The sequence below is a fragment of the Pantherophis guttatus genome, chromosome 4 (genome assembly GCF_059756535.1).
Source record: "Pantherophis guttatus breed Tessera chromosome 4, ASM5975653v1, whole genome shotgun sequence".
Lineage (NCBI taxonomy): Eukaryota > Metazoa > Chordata > Lepidosauria > Squamata > Colubridae > Pantherophis > Pantherophis guttatus.
In genome coordinates this window covers 4,808,378-4,828,757 of record NC_142066.1, presented here as the reverse complement: position 1 = coordinate 4,828,757, position 20,380 = coordinate 4,808,378, and the positions used below count along the sequence as shown (strand labels likewise).

Below are 20,380 nucleotides of genomic sequence, written 5' to 3'. Positions count from 1 at the left end.
TTCTTTTTTTTTTAAAGCCTCTGACAATCCCAGCTGACTTGCCTGATCGGCAGAGGCTTTTTTTTTTACTTTTAAAAGCATTTTTTCAGCCGAAGAGGTTGTAGAAAAAAAATGCTTTTAAAAATAAAATAAAAAGCCTCTGATGATTGCACGGCTCAGCTGGGCATGGGGGCGGGGAGGGATTTTTGCTACCGGTTCTCCGAACCACCCGCCTCCATCGCTACCGGATCGGGCGATCCGGTCCGAACCGGGAGCATTTCACCCCTGGTTTCAAGGGACTCTTAACCCTTGTGCAAATCAGACAAAGCGAGAGCGAATTCACCTCTGTGGTTGTATAATATTTTGCATTAATATTGAGAAATTCAAGAGCGTGAGATCGTTCGAAGCTACAGCGGAGCACGGATGCGAATTGCATCGTATATTATTCAGATGGAAAGGCGCGTGATGTAGAGTGAATGGCTTTTGTGTGAAGCAGTGGGTTGCGAGGCCTGGGGCTCGGCCGAACATCGGCCTGCGGAACGAGTTGTGAATTGAGCGTGTGTCCATGTTTGTGTGTGCACAAAAAAGGGGGGAGTTTCAAACTTTTGCGAGCTGTGGAATCTCTTTTTAAAACAAAGAGTCCGAAGAAATTTCCCCCATGATGAAGAGACGAAATTGGATGAGTTGGAGTGAAGTTTCGAATTTCTCCTTCCGCTTTTCCAAGAAATCTCATCAAATCCAAAAGAGTCCAATTCACACAATTGCCAAAGTTGTGAAAAACTGGCCTGGAGAACTAGATCTGATGAGCTGTCCAGGGTGAGGCCAGGCAGGAAAAGTACAGAGAGTCCTTGACTTACAATCGCTCGTTTAGTGACCATTTGAAGTTACAACAGCAGTGAAAGAAGTGACTTATTTTTCACACTACCTATGCATGGTCGTTTAATGATCCCGTAATTCCTTGCGGGTGTGAAGTCTGAGCAACTGAATGGAGCTAGCGGAGTGTTTTTTACTGGCCGGATGCCTTTCCTGTTGCCAATGAGGAGTTTTGTTCGGCAGATATATTCTCATTTGTGACCTTCTGACAAGCAAAGAAACCGGATTAAGTTAACAACCGTGTGATTAACTTAACTGCTGCAGTGATTCACTTAACAACCGTGGCCAGAAAGGTCATAAGAGGGAGCAAAGCTCATTTAACAACTGTCTTGCTTAGCAACGGAAATCTCAGGCTCAATTGCAGTCGTTACGTCGAAGACTAGCTGTAAAAAGGGAAACTCTACAGCTAGTCCTCAAGGTTACGGCTCGAACTGAACCCGGAGATTACGGTCGCATGAATTGTGAGAGTCGTAAAACGGGTTACCCTTGCTAAGTGAGTGCGCCCCATTTTACGACTCTTCTCGCCCCATTGGTTAAGTGAACCACTGCTGTTGTTAAAGGAGTAACACGGTCGTTAAATGAATCCGGTTTCCCCGTTGACTTGGCTCGTCAGAAGATCGCAAATGGCGATCACGTGACCCCGGGACGCTGCAAACTGTCATAAATGTGAGTCGGCGGCCAAGTATCTGAATTTGGTTCACGTGACTGTGGAGATGCAGCGGTCATAAGCGTGAAAAGCGGTCATAAATCACATTTTTTCAGGGCCGTTCTCACTTTGAACGGTCATTAAGCAAACTGTTATAAGTCGAGGACTAGCTGTATCTCTTTTCAGTTGCTACTCTCCCTTAGTTTATTTATTTATTTGTTTGTTTATTTATTTACTATTTTCCACATTTTTTGAACCGCCCGTCTGCCTCAGAAAACAACTTCGGCCGCCGAATCCACTGCGACTTTCTCATCTAAATTGATAATTATCACTAAATTAGACGGCAGCTTGTTTTCACTGTTAAATCATACGTGTCTTTTTCTGCTTCGTTGGAAGGGAATAATTCCACTTTTGATGCTTAATTCCTTCCGGTCCAATTCCTTCCTTCCTTCCTATTTATAAAAATTGACTGTAATACTTTACATTACCACCAGAGGGAGCCATCCTACAAGAAATAATTCCTTGGTGTGGAATCTAATTTCACCTGCAGATGCCGACTCTAAACACCAGGGGGCACCATTGATCCTTGCAACTTCAGAATTAAGACTCTAGAAAACCCGTTTTTAATTTTTAAGTAACTAATAAGATATTAGGAAAATATTCTCGCCTATCACTAATATTGTACTGGGTAACGCCACCCAAAGGCACGCTTGTTTACAAAAGCCGCCACACACGTGTGACCTAAATGCAGGCAGTCCTCAACTTACGACCGCCATTGAGCCCAAAATTTTGGTCGCTAAGTGAGAAATTGGAAAAGTGAGTTTTGCCTCATTTTACGACTTTTCTTGCCACATTTGTTCAGGGAATCCCTGCCCTTGTTAAACGCAGTGGTTCAGCAAATCTGGCCTCCCCGTTGATTTTGCTCGTCAGAAGGTCGTAAAAAGGGGATCCTCACGTGACCCCCCCCGGGACACTGCAACCGTCATAAATGTGAGTCAGCCATCAAGCATCCGAATGTAAATCACGTGGGACCATGGGAATGTGGCAAAGGTCATAAGCGTGAAAAACGATCGTAAGCAGAGGTGGTATTCAGCCGGTTCGTATCGGTTCGTGCGAACCGGTTGTGGAGATCGCAGGAGGACCTGCCCATTCACCCTGGCTCTATGCCGTCCTATTTAGGCACTTTTTCGAGCCTCGGCACATGCATGGAAGACGCGCACATGTGCGAAGCCTGGGCGCATACACAGAAGACATTTTCGAGGCTGGGCGCATGCATGGAAGGCACATGCGTGAAGCGTGCATGTGCCCACACGACGAACCGGCGGTAAGAATATTGGAAACCCACCATTAGTCGTAAGTCACTTTTGTCCATGCTGTTGTAACTTTGAACGGTCACTAAGCGAACTGTCGTAAGTCGAGGACTACCTGTACGAGTCTTGGAAATGGTTTTTCCCATGAATGATGATTCTGACATGATTTTATTTGAACAGAGGGGTGGGAAAATGGTTTGATGCCGCTTGTTGGTGGGCTCGTCACATACATTTCGGGTTTGAGCGATAGAAATGCGTGGGAAACGAGATTTGTGTTGCTCTTGAGATTTATTTCACTGCTCTATATTCACTATTAGGGCCTCTCTCGAGGCAAAGGTTGTCGCTAAATGGCTACTGTGGCTAAAATGAGGTTTTTTTTTTCCCTGGCTTCCTCACTCTTCGTCGAGAAGTTTCTGGAAGAGAGAAGCAGAAAGGAAAAGCATGAACCGAAATGTGGAGCAAACCAGGAAACTAATTTCACAAAAAAAGCTAAAAGCTCTCTCTCTACCTGTCTCTCTCTCTCTGTGTCTCTCTGTCTGTCTGTCTCTCTCTGTCTGTCTTTGTCTGTGTCTGTGTCTCTGTCTGTCTCTATCTCTCGCTGTCTCTCTCTGTCTCTCTCTGTGTCTCTGTGTCTCTGTCTCTCGCTGCCTCTTTCTCCCTCTCTCCCTCTCTGTCTCTCTCTGTCTCTGTCTCTCTCTCTCTGTCTTTCTGTCTGTCTATCTCTCACTGTCTCTCGCTGTCTCCCTCCCTCTCCCTCTCTGTCTCTCTCTCCTTCTCCCTCTGTCTCTCTGTCTCTGTCTCTGTCTCTCTCTGTCTCTGTCTCTCTCTGTCTCTCGCTGTCTCTCTCTGTGTCTCTGTGTCTCTGTCTCTGTCTCTCGCTGCCTCTTTCTCTCTCTCTCCCTCTCTGTCTCTCTCTGTTTCTGTCTCTCTCTCTGTCTTTCTGTCTGTCTATCTCTCGCTGTCTCTCTCCCTCTCCCTCTCTGTCTCTCTCTCCTTCTCCCTCTGTCTCTCTGTCTCTGTCTCTGTCTCTCTCTGTCTCTGTCTCTCTCTGTCTCTCGCTGTCTCTCGCTGTCTCTCTCTGTGTCTCTGTGTCTCTGTCTCTGTCTCTCGCTGCCTCTTTCTCCCTCTCTCCCTCTCTGTCTCTCTCTGTCTCTGTCTCTCTCTCTGTCTTTCTGTCTGTCTATCTCTCGCTGTCTCTCGCTGTCTCTCTCCCTCTCCCTCTCTGTCTCTCTCTCCCTCTCCCTCTCCCTCTGTCTCTCTCTGTCTCTGTCTCTGTCTCTCGGTATCTCTCGCTGTCTCTTTCTCCCTCTCTCCCTCTCTCTCCCTCTCTCTCCCTCTCTGTCTCTCTGTCTCTCTCTGACACTCTGCCTCTCTCTCTATATATATATCATCCCATCTATCTATCTATCTATCTATCTATCTATCTATCTATCTATCTATCTATCTATCTATCTATCTATCTATCTATCTATCTATCATCTCTTCTGTCCTATTTATCATCCATTTGTCCATTCCATCTATCTCTCTCCCAGTGGTGAAATTCAATTTTTTTTTACTACCAGTTCTGTGGATGTGGCTTGGTGGGTGTGGCAGGGGAAGGATACTGCAAAATCTTCATTCCCACCCCACTCTGGGGCCAGCCAGAAGTGACATTCGCCGGTTCTCCGAACTACTCAAAATTTCCACTACCGGTTCTCCAGAACCTATCAGAACCTGCTGGATTTCACCCCTGCTCTCCCCACCACCACCCCACATCTCTATTTACCTGATTAGGCACAAGCAGTGAGTAAGTCAAAAAAACAAAAGAAGGGCAAGAAAGAGGTTCGTTTCCAAGCATTTGCTACTTGTGTCTTTCCCCTTCGGAAGCCCCAAAATAAGAACTCACTTTTCCTCCCACGTCACGACTTTTGGCCTTCAGCTTGTTGATCTGGGACTCGGCGATGTCCGCCCGTTCCTCGGCTTCGTCCAACTCGTGCTGGACCTTCCGGAATTTGGCCAGGTTGGTGTTGGCTTGTTCCTCCTGGGAAAGGAGTAGAAAAAGATGGAGGGACGTTTGCGGAGTGCAAAACCTTCCCTTGCTGTTCCTGTTATGAATGTTGACATGCTTGTGAAGAAGGCACAGAAGAGGCTGTGCTTCCTGAGAACGCTATCAATCTCAGTATCTACTTCTGTCCTACTATCGCAGCGCCATCGAGAGTGTCCTGATATACGGTATTTTTGCATGGTATGGGAGCAGCTCTGCAGCGGACAAAAATGCTCATTAAAACTGCCCAGAATATCATCGGGTTCCAGCTACCAGCCCTGAACAACATCTTCGCATCTCACTGTCCCCTTTTTACGACCTTCCTTGCTATGGTTGTTAAGTGAATTGCTGAAATTGTTAAGTTGGTCACCCGGTTGCAGGGGTGGGCTGCTGGGAGTTCGTAGGGATTCAGGAGGACCTCTAGCTAAGATTCTGTGCAGTTCAGAAAATCCCCCAAATCCCACTCCTGGCTGGCCCCGCCCACCTTGCCCCTCGCTTGAGTCCCCACGTGGCCCGTTTTGGTAAGTGCAGGGCACCCGCAGAGGCTCGGGGAGGGTGAAAAACGGGCCTACCGGAAGTTCAGGAAAAAGGGCCCCGTTTCCGGCCTCCAGAGGGCCTCCGGAGCCTGGGGAGGCCGTTTTCGTCCTCCCGGAGGCTCAAGGAAAGCCTCCGGAGCCTGGGGAGGGCAAAAACATCGCCTTCCACCGTGGTGCAGGAGGCCGACTAGGCCACGCCCACCATGGCCACACGCACCCAGCAACTGGGCAGAGATCCCCTTGCTAAATTTTTTGAAGCCCACCCCTGCCCGGTTGTTAAGTGAACCCGGCTTGCCCATGGGGTTTGCTTGTCAGAAAGTCGCAAAATTGGAATCGCGCAGCCCCGGGACGCTTCAACCGTCGTAAAAACGAGTCAATTGCCAAGCATCTGAATTTTGATCCCGGGACCATGGGGGCTAACGTAACGGTCGTAAGCGTGAAAAAACGGACGTATGTCACTTTTTTCCCCCCAGTGCCGCAGCGACTTCGAACGGTCATTAAACAAACGGTCGTAAGTCAAGGACCGTCTGTAAAAAACAGAATGATTCTTTTCTCGTTTACTTTGCCCAATCCTCCATGGTTTCAATCGAAGGTTATCCGGGGCTTAAAGAGATCATGGCAAGCCGTTTAAAGTCTTGTAAAAGCTTTACGATTGACAAAATCTCCCGGCTAACTGCTGACTTCGAATATCGCCGGCTCGGGCGGATCGAAAGAAAGAAAAAAAAGAAAAATCAAAGCGTCAGGTGAGCTTAAGCAAAGCAGTTTTACTAAGTGGAGAAACTCTTTAGCAAATAGCAAAATCTATCATCTATCATCTGTGTCTGTCTGTCTGTCCTATCTATCATCCATTTGTCCGTTCCATCTCTCCCTTTCTCTCTCCCTTTCTCTACCTCTATCTCTCTCCCCTATCTATCCATTTGTCCATTCCATCTCTCTCTTTTTCTACCTCTCTCCCTTGCTGTATCTCTCTCCTTTTCTCTCTCTCCCTTATCTATCATCCATTTGTCCATTCCATCTCTATCTCTTCCTTTCTCTCTATCTCTCTCCCTTTCTCTCTTTCTCTCTCTTCCCCTTTCTCTATATCTCTTTCCCTTTCTCTATCTCTCTCCTTTTCTCTCCCTTTTTCTCTATCTCTCCCCTTCTCTCTCCCCCTTTCTTTCTCTCTCTCTCCCCCTTTCTCTCTCCCTTTCTCTCTCTCTCCCTTTCTCTATATCTCTCCCTTTCCCTGTCTCCCTTTCTCTATCTCTCTTTCTCTCTGTCTCTCCCTTTCTCTCTCTCCCCCTTTCTCTCTCTTCCTTTCTCTCTATCTCTCCCTTTCTATCTCCCTTTCTCCCTTTTCTCTCTCCCTTTCTCTCTCTCTCTTCCTTTCTCTCTCTCTCCCTTTCTCCCTTTTCTCTCTTCCTTTCTCTCTCTCTCCCTTTCTCCCTTTCTCTCCCTTTCTCTCTCCCTTTCTCTCTCTCTCCCTTTCTCTCTCCCTTTCTCTATATCTCTCCCTTTCCCTGTCTCCCTTTCTCTATCTCTCTTTCTCTCTGTCTCTCCCTTTCTCTCTCTCCCCCTTTCTCTCTCTTCCTTTCTCTCTATCTCTCCCTTTCTATCTCCCTTTCTCCCTTTTCTCTCTCCCTTTCTCCCTCTCTCTTCCTTTCTCTCTCTCTCCCTTTCTCCCTTTTCTCTCTTCCTTTCTCTCTCTCTCCCTTTCTCCCTTTCTCTCCCTTTCTCTCTCCCTTTCTCCCTTTTCTCTCTCCCTTTCTCTCTATCTCTCCCTTTCTCTCTCCCTTTCTCCCTTTTCTCTCTCCCTTTCTCTCTCTCTCTCCCTTTCTCCCTTTTCTCTCTTCCTTTCTCTCTCTCTACCTTTCTCCCTTTCTCTCCCTTTCTCTCTCCCTTTCTCCCTTTTCTCTCTCCCTTTCTCTCTATCTCTCCCTTTCTCTCTCCCTTTCTCCCTTTTCTCTCTCCCTTTCTCTCTCTCTCCCTTTCTCTCTCTCTCCCTTTCTTTCTCTCTCTCCCTTTCTCTCTCCCTTTCTCCCTTTTCTCTCTCCCTTTCTCTCTCTCTCCCTTTCTCTCTCTCTCCCTTTCTTTCTCTCTCTCCCTTTCTCCCCTTTCTCTCCCTTTCTCTCTCTCTCTCTCTCTCTCCCTTTCTCTCTCTCTCTCCCTTTCTCTCTCTCTCCCTTTCTTTCTCTCTCTCCCTTTCTCCCCTTTCTCTCCCTTTCTCTCTCTCTCTCCCTTTCTCTCTCTCTCCCTTTCTCCCTCTCTCCCTTTCTTTCTCTCTCTCCCTTTCTCCCCTTTCTCTCCCTTTCTCTCTCTCTCTCTCTCCCTTTCTCTCTCTCTCCCTTTCTCCCTCTCTCCCTTTCTTTCTCTCTCTCCCTTTCTCCCCTTTCTCTCCCTTTCTCTCTCTATCTCTCCCTTTCTCTCTCCCTTTCTCCCTTTTCTCTCTCCCTTTCTCTCTCTCCCCCTTTCTCTCTCTCTCCCTTTCTTTCTCTCTCTCCCTTTCTCCCCTTTCTCTCCCTTTCTCTCTCTCTCTCTCCCTTTCTCTCTCTCTCTCCCTTTCTCTCCCTTTCTATCTCTGTCCCTTTCTCTCTCTCCCTTTCTCTCTCTCAGTTGTTAAGCAAGTGTTTTCCCATTTCACCACCTTCCTTGCTACCGTTAAGTGAATCTCCAACATGGTGAAGTTAAGCAACACAGTTGTTAAGTGAATCTGGCTTCCCCGTTGATTTTGCTCATCAGAAGGTCTCAAAATGGGATCGCCTGACCCCGGGGACACTGGCGACCGTCGTAAATAGAGTCAGTTGCCCAGGGTCTGAATTCTGATCACAGGACCAGGGAGCCATTGCAAGGGTCTTAAGTGTGAAAAATGGACCTAAGTTGCTTTTTCCCCCAGTGCCGTCGTAACTTCGAACGGTCGCTACTAAACGAATGGTTGTAAGTCGAGGACTAGCCGTCGGGGACCCAGGCTTGGAAACTCACCGCTTCTTCGGCTTGTCTCTTGTAAGCTTTCACCTTCATTTGCAGTTTGTCCACCAGGTCTTGAAGTCTCAGCAAGTTTTTCTTGTCCTCCTCGGTCTGCAGATCATGAAAAAAAGGGAGAGAAAGGGAGAGAGAGAGAAAGAAAGGGAGAGAGAGAGAGAAAGGGAGAGAGAGAAAGGGAGAGATAGAGAGAAAGGGAGAGAGAGAGAAAGAAAGGGAGAGAGAGAGGAAGGGAGAGATAGAAAGGGAGAGAGAGAAAGGGAGAGAGAGAGAAAGAAAGGGAGAGAGAGAAAGAGAGAGAAAGGGAAAGAGAGAAAGAGAAAGGGAGAGATAGAGAGAAAGGGAGAGAGAGAAAGGGAGAGAGAGAGAAAGAAAGGGAGAGAGAGAAAGGGAGAGATAGAGAGAAAGGGAGAGAGAAAGGGAGAGAGAGAAAGGGAGAGAGAGAGAGAGAAAAGAGAGAAAGGGAGAGAGAAAGGGAGAGAGAGAGAAAGGGGGAGAGAGAGAAAGAGAGAAATAGAGAGAAAGGGAAAGAGATAAAGGGAGAGAGAGAAAGAAAGGGAGAGAGAAAGAAAGGGAGAGAGAAAGGGAGAGATAGAGAGAAAGGGAGAGAGAGAAAGGGAGAGAGAGAGAAAGAAAGAGAGAGAGAGAAAGGGAAAGATAGAGAGAAAGGGAGAGAGAGAGAAAGAAAGGGAGAGATAGAGAAAAGGGAGAGAGATAGAAAGGGAGAGAAAGGGAGAGAGAGAAAGGGAGAGATAGAGAGAAAGGGAGAGAGAGAAAGGGAGAGAGAGAGAAAGAAAGGGAGAGAGAGAAAGGGAAAGATAGAGAGAAAGAAAGGGAGAGAGAGAAAGGGAGAGATAGAGAAAAGGGAGAGAGATAGAAAGGGAGAGAAATGGAGAAATAGAGAGAAAGGGAGAGAGATAGAAAGGGAGAGAAAGAAAGGGAGAGAGAGAAAGGGAAAGATAGAGAGAAAGGGAGAGAGAGAGAAAGAAAGGGAGAGATAGAGAAAAGGGAGAGAGATAGAAAGGGAGAGAAAGGGAGAGAGAGAAAGGGAGAGAGAGAAAGGGAGAGATAGAGAGAAAGGGAAAGAGAGAAAGGGAGAGAGAGAAAGAAAGGGAGAGAGAGAAAGGGAGAGATAGAGAAAAGGGAGAGAGATAGAAAGGGAGAGAAATGGAGAAATAGAGAGAAAGGGAGAGAGATAGAAAGGGAGAGAGAGAAAGGGAGAGAGAGAGAAAGAAAGGGAGAGATATAGAGAAAGGGAGAGATATAGAGAAAGGGAGAGATAGAGAAAGGGAGAGAAAGGACAGATAGAGGAGAGAGAGAGAGAAAGGGAGAGAGAGAGAGAGAAAGGGAAAGAGAGAGAGAAGGGGAGAGAGATAGAGAGAAAGGTAGGTTGGGTGGGTAGAGGTTAGAACCAACATTATCCATGCATGTCTCCTTCTCTTTGAGATAATGGTTTCATTGCATGTCTGAATCGTATCATCCAGGAGTGGTATTCGCTTATTCCTTACCGGTTCGCAAATGCGAGCGTGCGCGTCCGCTCATGCGCCCGGCCAATGGTGAAATGTAAAATTTGTTACTACCGGTTCTGTGGGTGTGGCTTGGTGGGGGTGGGGTGTAATATGACTGGGTGGGCGTGGCCCACTTTTTTCTTTTTTACTTTTTACTTTTAAAACCATTTTTTCTACAACCTCTTCGGCCGAAGAGGTTGTAAAAAAAAATGCTTTTAAAAGCCTCTGACAATCCCAGCTGAGTTGCCTGATCGTCAGAGGCTTTTTTTTTTCCTTTAAAAGCCCCTGAAGATCAGGCAACTCAGCTGGGATCGTCAGAGGCTTTTAAAAGCATTTTTTTCCCTATTCTTTTCAGAGGCTTTTTTTTTTTTTTTACTTTTAAAAGCATTTTTTTGGCCGAAAAGGTAGAAAAAATGCTTTTAAAAATAATAAAAAGCCTCTGATGATTGCATGGCTCAGCTGGGCATCGGGGGGGGGGGAGGGGGAGGGGCAGGGATTTTTGCTACCGGTTCTCCGAACCACCTACCGCCATCGCTACCAGATCAGGCGATCCAGTCCAAACCGGGAGCATTTCACCTCTGTTCCCGGCCTCAAAAATGTGCTTAAATAGGATGGCATAGAGCTAAATAGGCGTGAGCCATCTTATTTAGGTGGTAGCACCGGGTAAACTGGTGCAAACCGGCTGAATACCACCTCTGGTATCATCCATGGTGTATTTTGAAAGGCCCATCAAAAAAGGCCGTCTAGCTAGAACTGGTTTGCAAAAAAATAAAATAAAATAAAAATATAAAAATCGGTTTGTGGGGTTTTCTTTCTTGCAGACATCTTGTGACCTGGCTAGGTATCATCATCAGTGCTAGAAGGGAGGAGGGTTTATGGAGTGGAGGAGGAGGAGGGGGAGGGAGGGAGGGAGGGAGGAGCAGGAAGAGGTGGATTATAGGGTCCTTGGTGCTTTCTGAGCGCCTCACCTGGTAGGTGAGCTCCTTGATGCGTCTCTCACACTTGCGCAACCCTTTGACGTTCTCCGCGTTGCGTTTCTGCTCCCCTTCCAGCTCGTTCTCCAGCTCTCGCACTCGGGCCTCCAGTTTCTGAAGCTGCTTCTTGCCGCCCTTGAGGGCCAGCTGCTCCGCCTCGTCCAGGCGCATCTGGAGGTCCTTGATGGTCTGCTCCATGTTCTTCTTCATCCTCTCCAGGTGGGCGCTGGTGTCCTGCTCCTTCTTAAGCTCCTCCGCCATCATGGCCGCCTGCCCCGTTCAAGAGGACGAGAGAAAAAGATGTCCATCAGGTTTCACTCTTTGCATGAATTGAGAAATTAGTCTGAAATTCACAGGGTTCATTCATGTCAACATTACAGGTCCTCTTTGGATGCTCCTGGTGGACCAAAGCAAAGGAGAACCTGGAGATGTGTCTCCTTTTAGAACAGGGGTCTCCAAACTTTAAGACTGGTGGACTTCAACTCCCAGAATTCCCCAGCCAGGCATGGAAGTTCTGGAAGCTGAAGTCTACAAGTCTTAAAAAAGTTGTCAAGTTTGGACACCACCATCCCTGATTTAGGGAGAAAGAATCGAATGGTCATTATGGACCATTCGTGGTCAACCTCCGTCAGTGATCTCACTCTCACGCACATCTGTGATGGCTTTCTTGGCCTTCTCCTCTGCGTTTCTGCACTCCTGCACAGCTTCTTCCACTTCCGACTGAAGTTGCGTCAGGTCAACCTCCATCTTCTTCTTCTGATTGATGAGGCTGGTGTTCTGGAGAAAAGGGGCAATCAAATTAGTGAGTCAAGCCACAACAAGAGAAATGGAAGCAACAGACAGATCTGAACAGTTGGTGTCTTCATGTAGCATGGGACCTATGAAGGTCAAAGATGGCTTGAAACCATCCAGAACCTACATTATTCTCTCAGAACCTACATCCAGACCTAACTTATTCTCTCAATCTACATCCAGAAGCTATTTTATTCCCTCAGAACCTTCATCCAGAAGCTATTTTATCCCCTCAGAATCTACATTCAGAACCTTTATTCCCTCAGAATCTAAATCCAGAACCTACATTATTCCCTCAACCTTTATCCAGAACCTATTTTATTCCCTAACCTACATCTAGAACCTACTTTATTCCCTCAACCTTCATCCAGAACCTATTTTATCCCCTCAGAACCAACACCCAGAACCTATTTTATTCCCTCAAAACCTATATCCAGAATCTACTTTATTCCCTCAACCTTCATCAAGAACCTATTTTATTACCTCAGAACCTATTTTATTCCCTCAGAACCTACATCCAGAACCTATTTTATCCTCTCAGAACCTTCATCCAGAAGCTATTTTATCCCCTTAGAATCTACATTCAGAACCTTTTATTCCCTCAGAATCTAAATCCAGAACCTACATTATTCCCTCAACCTTTATCCAGAACCTATTTTATTCCCTAATCTACATCTAGAACCTACTTTATTCCCTCAACCTTCATCCAGAACCTATTTTATCCCCTCAGAACCAACACCCAGAACCTATTTTATTCCCTCAAAACCTATATCCAGAATCTACTTTATTCCCTCAACCTTCATCAAGAACCTATTTTATTCCCTCAGAACCTACATCCAGAACCTATTTTATTCCCTCAGAACCTACATCCAGAACCTATTTTATTCCCTCAGAAACTGCACCCAAAAGCTACTTTATTCCCTCAGAACTTACTTTATTCCCTCAACCTTCATCCAGAACCTATTTTATTCCCTAACCTACATCCAGAATTTACTTTATTCCCTCAACCTTCATCCAAGAATCTATTTTATTCCCTAACCTACATCCAGAACCTATTTTATTCTCTCAACCTTCATCCAGAACCTATTTATTCCCTCAACCTACATCCAGAACCTACTTTATTCCCTCAGAACCTTCATCCAGAAGCTACTTTGTTCTCTCAATCTTCATCCAGAACCTATTTTTGGAATTCCGGAAGTTGAAGCCCACTCATCTTAAAGTTGCCAAGGTTGAGGAACACAGCCAACCTGAGTCTTTTCCTAAAACGTGCACCCTTCAGGCCCTGTAGTTGTCTGAAGAGGCTCTAGATAGCTTCTCCAAGGTCCATCTCTGTGGTTCCTAGCGAACCGGATTCAAAGAAACATGGAGAAGGATCAGCTGGCTTCGCCTCACCTGAGAATGGAGGAGCTGGACCCTTTCACTAGCCTCCGTCAGCTCCTGTTCTGCCAGTTTCCGCCCACGCTCCGTCTGCTCCAATACACTACGTAGCTCTTCCAGCTCAGCCTGCAGCAGTGTATTCCGCCTTTCCACGATGGCGATGTTCTCCTTCAGGTCCTCGTTGGCTCGAAGGGCATCATCCAGTTGAATCTGATTGTCCTGGGCCATCAAAAACACACAGCTTGGAGCAAACCTATCGGCCCCGAAAACTAGGGATGACCGAGGAAGATCTGAAGGTCTCCATATCTCCTTACCTTGAGATGGGCATGAGCAATCTTGAGGTGCTTCTGAACTTCGGCGGCCACCCGATTCGCTTGGCTGAGCTGGATCTCCATGTCATTGAGGTCGCCCTCCATCTTCTTCTTGATCCTTAAGGCCTCGTTGCGGCTGCGGGTCTCGGCATCCAGGGAAGCTTGGAGTGAGTCCACCGTCCTCAGATGATTCCGCTTGGCCTGCTCCATCTCCTCATCCTTCTCGGTCAACTTGCGTTCAATTTCGGCCTTGATCTGGTTGAACTCCAGCTGAGCTCGAAGGATCTTGCCTTCCTCATGTTCCAGCGAGGCCTGAGGAGTCAAAGAATTATGGGAATCAGTCAATCAATCTTTATTACACTCAATAGACCAGCAAAGAATTATGGGTAAAATGATGAAGGAGGAAGGAGACGAAGAATAGTATTGAGACCTGAAAGCTTTTTTTCTAAAATTACACTTATTTTTTTTAATGGAATCTGGGTTATGGTATCAGTGTGATACTCTTGCAGTGTTTTCATTTTATTTTCTAAAGACAATCCTGATTTGCAGTCCTGTTTTCTTTTACAAGACAATAGAAGCAGAAAACCTCATAGGGAAAGCACCGTAGAAATGCTTAGCTCTCCTGTGCCTTTAATTAAATGCTCCCTGTTCCAGATTCTCTTCTGTTTAGCTCTTTTGTGTCTTTAACTAAACATCTCCTTCTCCATATTCTGCTGTGTTCTGTTTAGCCCTTTTGTGCCTTTAATTAACTACTTCCTGTTCCAGATTCTGTTTTGTTCTGTCTAGCTCTTCTATATCTTTAATTAAATGCTCCTTGTTCCAGATTCTGTTCTGTTCTGTTTAGCCTTTTTGTGCCTTTATTTAAACGTCTCCTGCTCCATATTCTGCTGTGTTCTGTTTAGCCCTTTTAATGTAGGTAAATGTGGGTCCAGCTGGATGATCACTGAAGGGCGCTCTTTATTCATAGTATTGTAAGAAAGGAAATGTGCTTGTTTGAGGGAAGCCAATTATCTCCAGTTGAAAGGCAGAGAATTCCTTTGAAGTAGAAACATTCACAAGAGGGGCCCCTCAGTTGCCAGAGATAGAGATATTTGTTTGAAGGTTAAAACAGATCAAAGGATGGCCGCATGTAATATCAACAAGAGATAATTTGAATCTATGCTTCAGTAATTGGCAAAAAGAATTATGACTGTTGGCAAAGAAAAATGTAAAACTTAGTAATTGGGAAGTGTCAATTAAATATGACAAATGTATATGATCACATAAACTGCTGAGTTAACAGAATCCTTTGTCTTAGAAGGGTATAAAAACCATTGTAACTGATTTCTGTCTTTGTTCAACGCTTCATGTATAAGCTTTGAACCTATTGCGCAATATACAATGTCTCTGGCTAACCCTGAAAAGTTGTGTTGGTCTTATTAATCCACAACACTTTTGTGCCTTTAATTAAATGCTCCCTGTTCCAGATTCTGTTCTGTCTGTCTAGCTCTTTTGTGCCTTTAATTAAATGTCTCCTGCTCCATATTCTGCTGTGCTCTGTTTAGCTGTTTTGTGCCTTTAATTAAGTGCTCCCTGTTCCAGAATATTGCTTCTTGTTGACAGTAGGTGAAATCAGTGAGTAAAGCTGCTTGTCTGTTTCTGTTCCCACCTGGGAAGGGACTCTACAGTCCTGTTTCAGATGCTTTAAATGTCTTTTATAGTGAAATAGGAGAGACATAAGTTAGGGAAAAACCTGGGGAGTTTTAGGGAAGGTAAGCAGGATAATACCTCACCTCTGCCTCTTCCAGAGCTGCCTGTAAGTCCATTTTCTCAGACTCCAGCTGCTTCTTCACTTTTTCCAGCTCATGCATACTTTTGGCCCCTTGGCTCAGCTGTTCGGTGAGATCCGAAATCTCCTCTGTGGATAGAAGAGAAAAAGAAAGAGTTCCGGGCCACGCTCCGGTGAGGAGAGGAGGAGGAGGAGGACATGGAAGGGAAATCAGTGGTTTCTACTGGCTCACCCTGGTTCGGGCGAATCGGTAGTGCCGGTGGCAGGAGGCTCCGCCCACCCGCTTGAACATCATTACGGATGCTCTGCGCAGTTCCGAACCATTAGCGAAGGTAAGTGAAACCCACTATTGGAAGGGATGTCCCTCAACATCTGGCACCCCTAAGCAAGGAGGCTTTGAGGCGTCACCTCTGCCACCCCCTTTCCCCCTCCCAGCTCAACCCACCTTGCAAGTTCTTGTTCTCTCTTCTTAAGGTGTCCAGGAGTTCCAGGGACTCCTCGTAGGCGTTCTTCAGCTTGAAGAGCTCCGTGCTAAGGGAACGGGACTCTTTCTGGGATGCCTCCAGCTCGGCCTGAGATTCTTCGTTCTTCTGCTTCCATTCGGAGAGGATCTGAGGGGGCAGAAGGGGAGGAAAGCAAAGGAGTCGGTTTCTTCTTTTTCTTTTGTCTCATTTCTTTCTCCTTTCCTTTTCTCCTCCTCCTCCTCCTCCTCCTCCTCCTCCTCCTCCTCCTCCTCCATCTCCTTCTTTTACATCTCCTCTTCCTCCTCCTCTTCCTTCTCCCCTTTCCCTTTCATCCTTCTCTTCCCTCTTCTCTTTCCCTCCCCCTCCTCCCCCTCCCCTTCTCCTTCCTTTCCACTTCCCCTCCTGTTTCTCTTTTCTTTTGCCTTCTTCTTCTTTTCCTCTTCTTCGTCTTCCCTCTTCCCTCTTCTCTTTCCCTCCTCGCCCTCCTCCCCTTCCACTTCCCCTCCTCTTTCTTCTTTTTTCCTTCTCCTCCCTCTTCTTTTCCTCCTTCTCCTTTCATCCCACTCCTTCTCTTCCCTTTCTTTTTGTCTTCTCTTCCCCTCCTCCTCCCCTTCCCCTTCCTCTCCTCTTTTCCTTCCCCTCCTTCTTCTCTTCCTCCTTCTCCTCCCCTTCTCCTTTCACCCTACGCCTTCTCTTCTCTTCTCTTTCCTTCCTCATCCTTCCCCTCCTCTTTCTCCTTTTTTCCCTTTTCCTTCTCCTCCTCTTTTCATCTTCCTCCTCTTCAATTTCTTTTTCCCATTTTTTCCCTCTCCTCCTCCCCTTCCACTTCCCCTCCTTTCTCCTCTTTTCCTTCTCTTCCTTCTTCTCTTCCTCCTTCTCCTCTCCTTTTCCTTTCATTCTCCTCTTTCTTTTCTCTTCTCTTTCCCTCTCCCCTTTCATTTCCCCTCCTCTTTTCCTTCTCCTTCTCCTCTGCTTCTCCTTTCATCCTCCCCCTTCCCTTTCCTTTTCCCTTTCCCCTCCCCCCCTCAAATACAGGTAGACTTCAATGTACGACAGTAATTTCTGTTGATAAACACTATAGTCTGAAGTCTGACTGCACTGCTTAGTGACAGCAATCCCTGAAGTCCTGGTTGTCATTGTTAACTACAGACAATAAACAAGGGAATTTTCCGGTGGCTTCTCACAACCAAAGTCACTGGGGAAGCCAGCAGGAAGTACCATATCCCAGACGCGCAGGCAACTGAATGCCTCCAACTGAACTGGAGCAGCAGCCTCCTCCATGGGACCGGAGAGGGATGGTCTCTGTGAACCTCACCTTGTCGAAGTTCCTTTGCTTCTTGTCCAGGGCAGCTGCGGCTGCATTCGAGCGCTCCATGTCCACCATGAGATCTTCAATCTCGTTCTGCAGGCGGTGTTTGGTCTTCTCCAGCGAGGAACACTTGGCGTTCACCGCCTCCACCGCTTCCTCGGCTTCCTGCAGCCGCTGGGCCAGCTTCTTCCTGGCACAGGAGGACAACCGAGAGAAGGTTACTCCTGGAAGAGGCCTTCTCCTTCCCACAGCTGATGGGGAAAGGGCAGAGTGGGTATTCAGCCGGTTCTGACAAACCGGTAGCGGAAATTTTGAGTAGTTCAGAGAACTGGCAAATACCACCTCTTATTGGCAGTATTCACTGCCTCCCGAGTCCCAGCTGATTGAGTCCCAGCTGATTGGCTGGGTCTTCTTTTGTTGCCCTGCACAGGAGAACAGAGCTGGAAAGCAGGTTAGTGGGGTGGGGTGGGAATGGAGATTTTACAGTATCCTTCCCCTGGAGTGGGGTGGGAATGGAGATTTTACAATATCCTTCCCTTCCCCTGGAGTGGGGTGGGAATGGAGATTTTGCAGTATCCTTCCCCTGGAGTGGGGTGGGAATGGAGATTTTACAGTATCCTTCCCTTCCCCTGGAGTGGGGTGGGAATGGAGATTTTGCAGTATCCTTCCCCCTGCCACGTCCACAAAGCCACAGTCACCAAGCCATGCCACAGATAAGCTTCTGGCCCTTAAAACCAGGATGTTCCCCAGCGAAACCGTTCCCTACGCACCTACCTTGGTGTTTTTAAATGGGGAAATCTCCTCCAACCAACAAGCTTTTTGCTCGTCTTATACGCTGCCGAGTTCAAATATAACCCGAGCCAAAAGCTTCTTCATTAGAGGAAGCAACGGTGAAAAGAGACGCCCGGGGTCTTGAGGGGAGGGATGGAGAAGACATAGGAAGGGAGGAGGGAGGAGAAATGTAAATATGGGGTCTGTGTTTATGAGGGACAAAGATATGGAGGCCAGAAGCTCCGAACACGTCCCCAACGAGGGTCAAATGTCCTTCAGATAGCTCAATCTCATCCTGGAGAACGTCATCAAAACACACAGTAGTCCAGGTAGAAAATATTGCCATCTATTAGCCCTTCCAAAATCAATTTTGGCTCCTTGATTTACAAGTGTTAGTTTAAGGACCGCTCGAAGGGATGACTTTGTTGGGAAAAAAAAAGAAAAGACTGAGAACTGGGTCCTCACACTTATGACGGTCAAATTCCCTGAGGTCCCAGGATCAAAATTCGGGCGCTTGGCAACTGGCACGCAGGGGTGGGTTGCTGGGGGTTCGCAGGGGTTTGGGAGAACCTCTAGCTAAGATTCTGTGCAGTTCGGAGACCCCCCCCAAATCCCACTCCTGGTTGGCCTCACTCACCCCACCCTGCCCCTCCTAGGAGTCCCCATGCGGCCCGTTTTGGATGCAGGTAAGTGGATGCACGAGGAGGTTCGGAGAGGGTGAAAAACGGGCCTACCGGAAGTTCGGGAAGGCCGGAAACAGGCCTGTTTCCAGCCCCCAGAGGGGCTCTGGAGCCTGGGGAGGCCGTTTTTGCCCTCTCAGAGGCTCAAGGAAAGCCTCCGGAGCCTGGAGAGGGCCCCAAAATAAGACATCCCCTGATAATAAGCCCAATCGGGCTTTTGAGTGCATGGCAATAAGGCCAAGTGCTTATTTCAGGGTTCAAAAAAATATAAGACAGGATCTTATTTTCGGGGAAACACGGTATATATGACATGTAATGTCTCGACTGATTGTGACCTTCTCAGCTGACTTCGGACATAAGCAAAGTCAACGGGGGAAGCTGGCTTCGCTCAATGACACGATTGACCCAACGACCACAGCAAAAATGCTCCTAAAATTGAGCGTAACTCACTTAACAACCATCTCGATTAGCAACCTGAGTCGTTAAGTGGAGGGCTATCTGTATTTGGTTGACATACTCAAAGGAATGGTATCTTCAAGCATGAACACCACGTCAAAAGTCATGCTTGTTGATGATCCAAGTTGGCCATCTACCTTGTCCATCCTGAAGGTCAAAATGTGACCTCTGGAATTCATCTCCCTCACTTACTTGGCCTCCTCCAGCTCCTCCGTTCTCTGGATGGCATCCGTTTCATACTTCGTTCTCCACTGGGCCACTTCCAAGTTCGCCTTGGAGAGGACACGCTGGAGCTCAGCTTTGGCTTCCATCTCCTCCTCATACTGTTCTCTCAGAAGATCACAATCATGGCGGGAGGACTGGAGAGCGTGCGCTAGAGCATTTTTGGCCTACGTCAACGAGGAACACATGTCAATTTGGAGGGTGTCCATCACACCTCCTTCCTCCATCTCAAAAAAGCCCAGACCCACAATTTCGAAGTGATGTTTCTTCACCTTGGTCTCCTCTTCCAGTTGTCTCTTGAGGTCCTCCATCTGCTGTGTATAGGATTGTTTCCCGCGAGTCAGCTGGGAAACGAGGGCCTCTTTCTCTTCAAGCTGTCGGGCGAGTTCTCCTGAGGGCGGGAAAGGAGGAAAGTTGAGTTCCAGAAGCTATATGGGATAGAAGCTTCTTCTTGGGTGGACCTCATAAAGAGGTGTAGAAAAACAAGAGGGAGGCCCAAAGAGGCAACTGGACTTCGTTTTTCCTTGAAGACCTTTTGCTTCTCATCCAAGAAGCTTTTTCAGTGCTAACTGAATGGTGGAGGATGGAAGGATTTATATTCCTTTGCAGTCATCTGGTCGTTAGTATTCTCTCTGGGAATCATTGAGGCCACTTGGAGGTTTATCTCAGCCCTAAGGGTCACCTGAATAGTGCAAATGGGTTGTAAATGTTACAACACGGTCCCTTCAGTGGTTCCGAGAAGGTTCCCCCATTTGCACTACTCAGGTAACTCCGAGGGCACAGATAAACCTCCAAGTGGCCTTAACGACTCCCAGAGAGAGTACTAACGACCAGATGACTGCAAAGGAATATAAATCCTTCTGTTCTCCACCATTCAGTCAGAACTGAAGAAAGCTTCTTGGATGAGAAGCAAAAAGTCTTCAAGGAAAAACAAAGGAAGTCCAGTTGTCTCTTGAAAAAAGCCCGTTTGGGACAACTATGACCTGGAGAAAGGAGAATCACCATCAACAACAAGAGGGAGAAAAATGGTAGGCGGTACCATTTTCGGTGAGCAGTTTCGCTCGCTGGGTGTTCGCGTCATTGAGCGTCCGCTGTGTCTCCTCCAACTTGGCGCGGTGATCCGTAGATTGGTCCTCGATGGTACGGCACATCTTCTCCAAATTTGCCTGCCAAGAAATAGAAGAATAGAAGGAACCCAAAGAAAACTGGGCACAAGCTGGAGCATGTTCTCCAACGAAATCACGTGGTGATTAACTTCACTTGAAAGGACCTAGGCATGGAAAGTGTCTTCAACCACTTGGACAATATGGTTTTTGGGATGTCAGAGGTGAGCTGTAGAGTTTCCAGGTGCAGGATACCAAATCTATGGATTGTGAGGTGGTCCCACTTGAGGGACATCTTACTGTTGTGACTCCGACCCCCG

At 47.1% G+C, this 20,380-nt stretch overlaps 1 protein-coding gene across 1 annotated transcript in view; it reads right to left on the bottom strand.

Annotated features, from left to right (window-relative positions):
• Positions 1-3,077: 3,077 nt before the first annotated feature.
• LOC117658222 (myosin-6) overlaps positions 3,078-20,380 on the bottom strand; it is a 76,492-nt gene continuing 59,189 nt past the window's right edge. The window contains exons 29-41 of the mRNA XM_087891684.1: positions 19,997-20,123; positions 19,230-19,348; positions 18,928-19,124; positions 16,835-17,018; positions 15,501-15,666; positions 15,060-15,184; positions 13,291-13,599; positions 12,992-13,195; positions 11,459-11,584; positions 10,802-11,077; positions 8,326-8,421; positions 4,694-4,828; positions 3,078-3,221 (exon numbers count right to left, since the gene is read on the bottom strand). Of these exons, the coding sequence (XP_087747810.1) occupies positions 3,201-3,221; positions 4,694-4,828; positions 8,326-8,421; positions 10,802-11,077; positions 11,459-11,584; positions 12,992-13,195; positions 13,291-13,599; positions 15,060-15,184; positions 15,501-15,666; positions 16,835-17,018; positions 18,928-19,124; positions 19,230-19,348; positions 19,997-20,123 (2,085 nt within the window). The 3' untranslated portion in view covers positions 3,078-3,200. The remainder of the gene's footprint in view (positions 3,222-4,693; positions 4,829-8,325; positions 8,422-10,801; positions 11,078-11,458; positions 11,585-12,991; positions 13,196-13,290; positions 13,600-15,059; positions 15,185-15,500; positions 15,667-16,834; positions 17,019-18,927; positions 19,125-19,229; positions 19,349-19,996; positions 20,124-20,380) is intronic.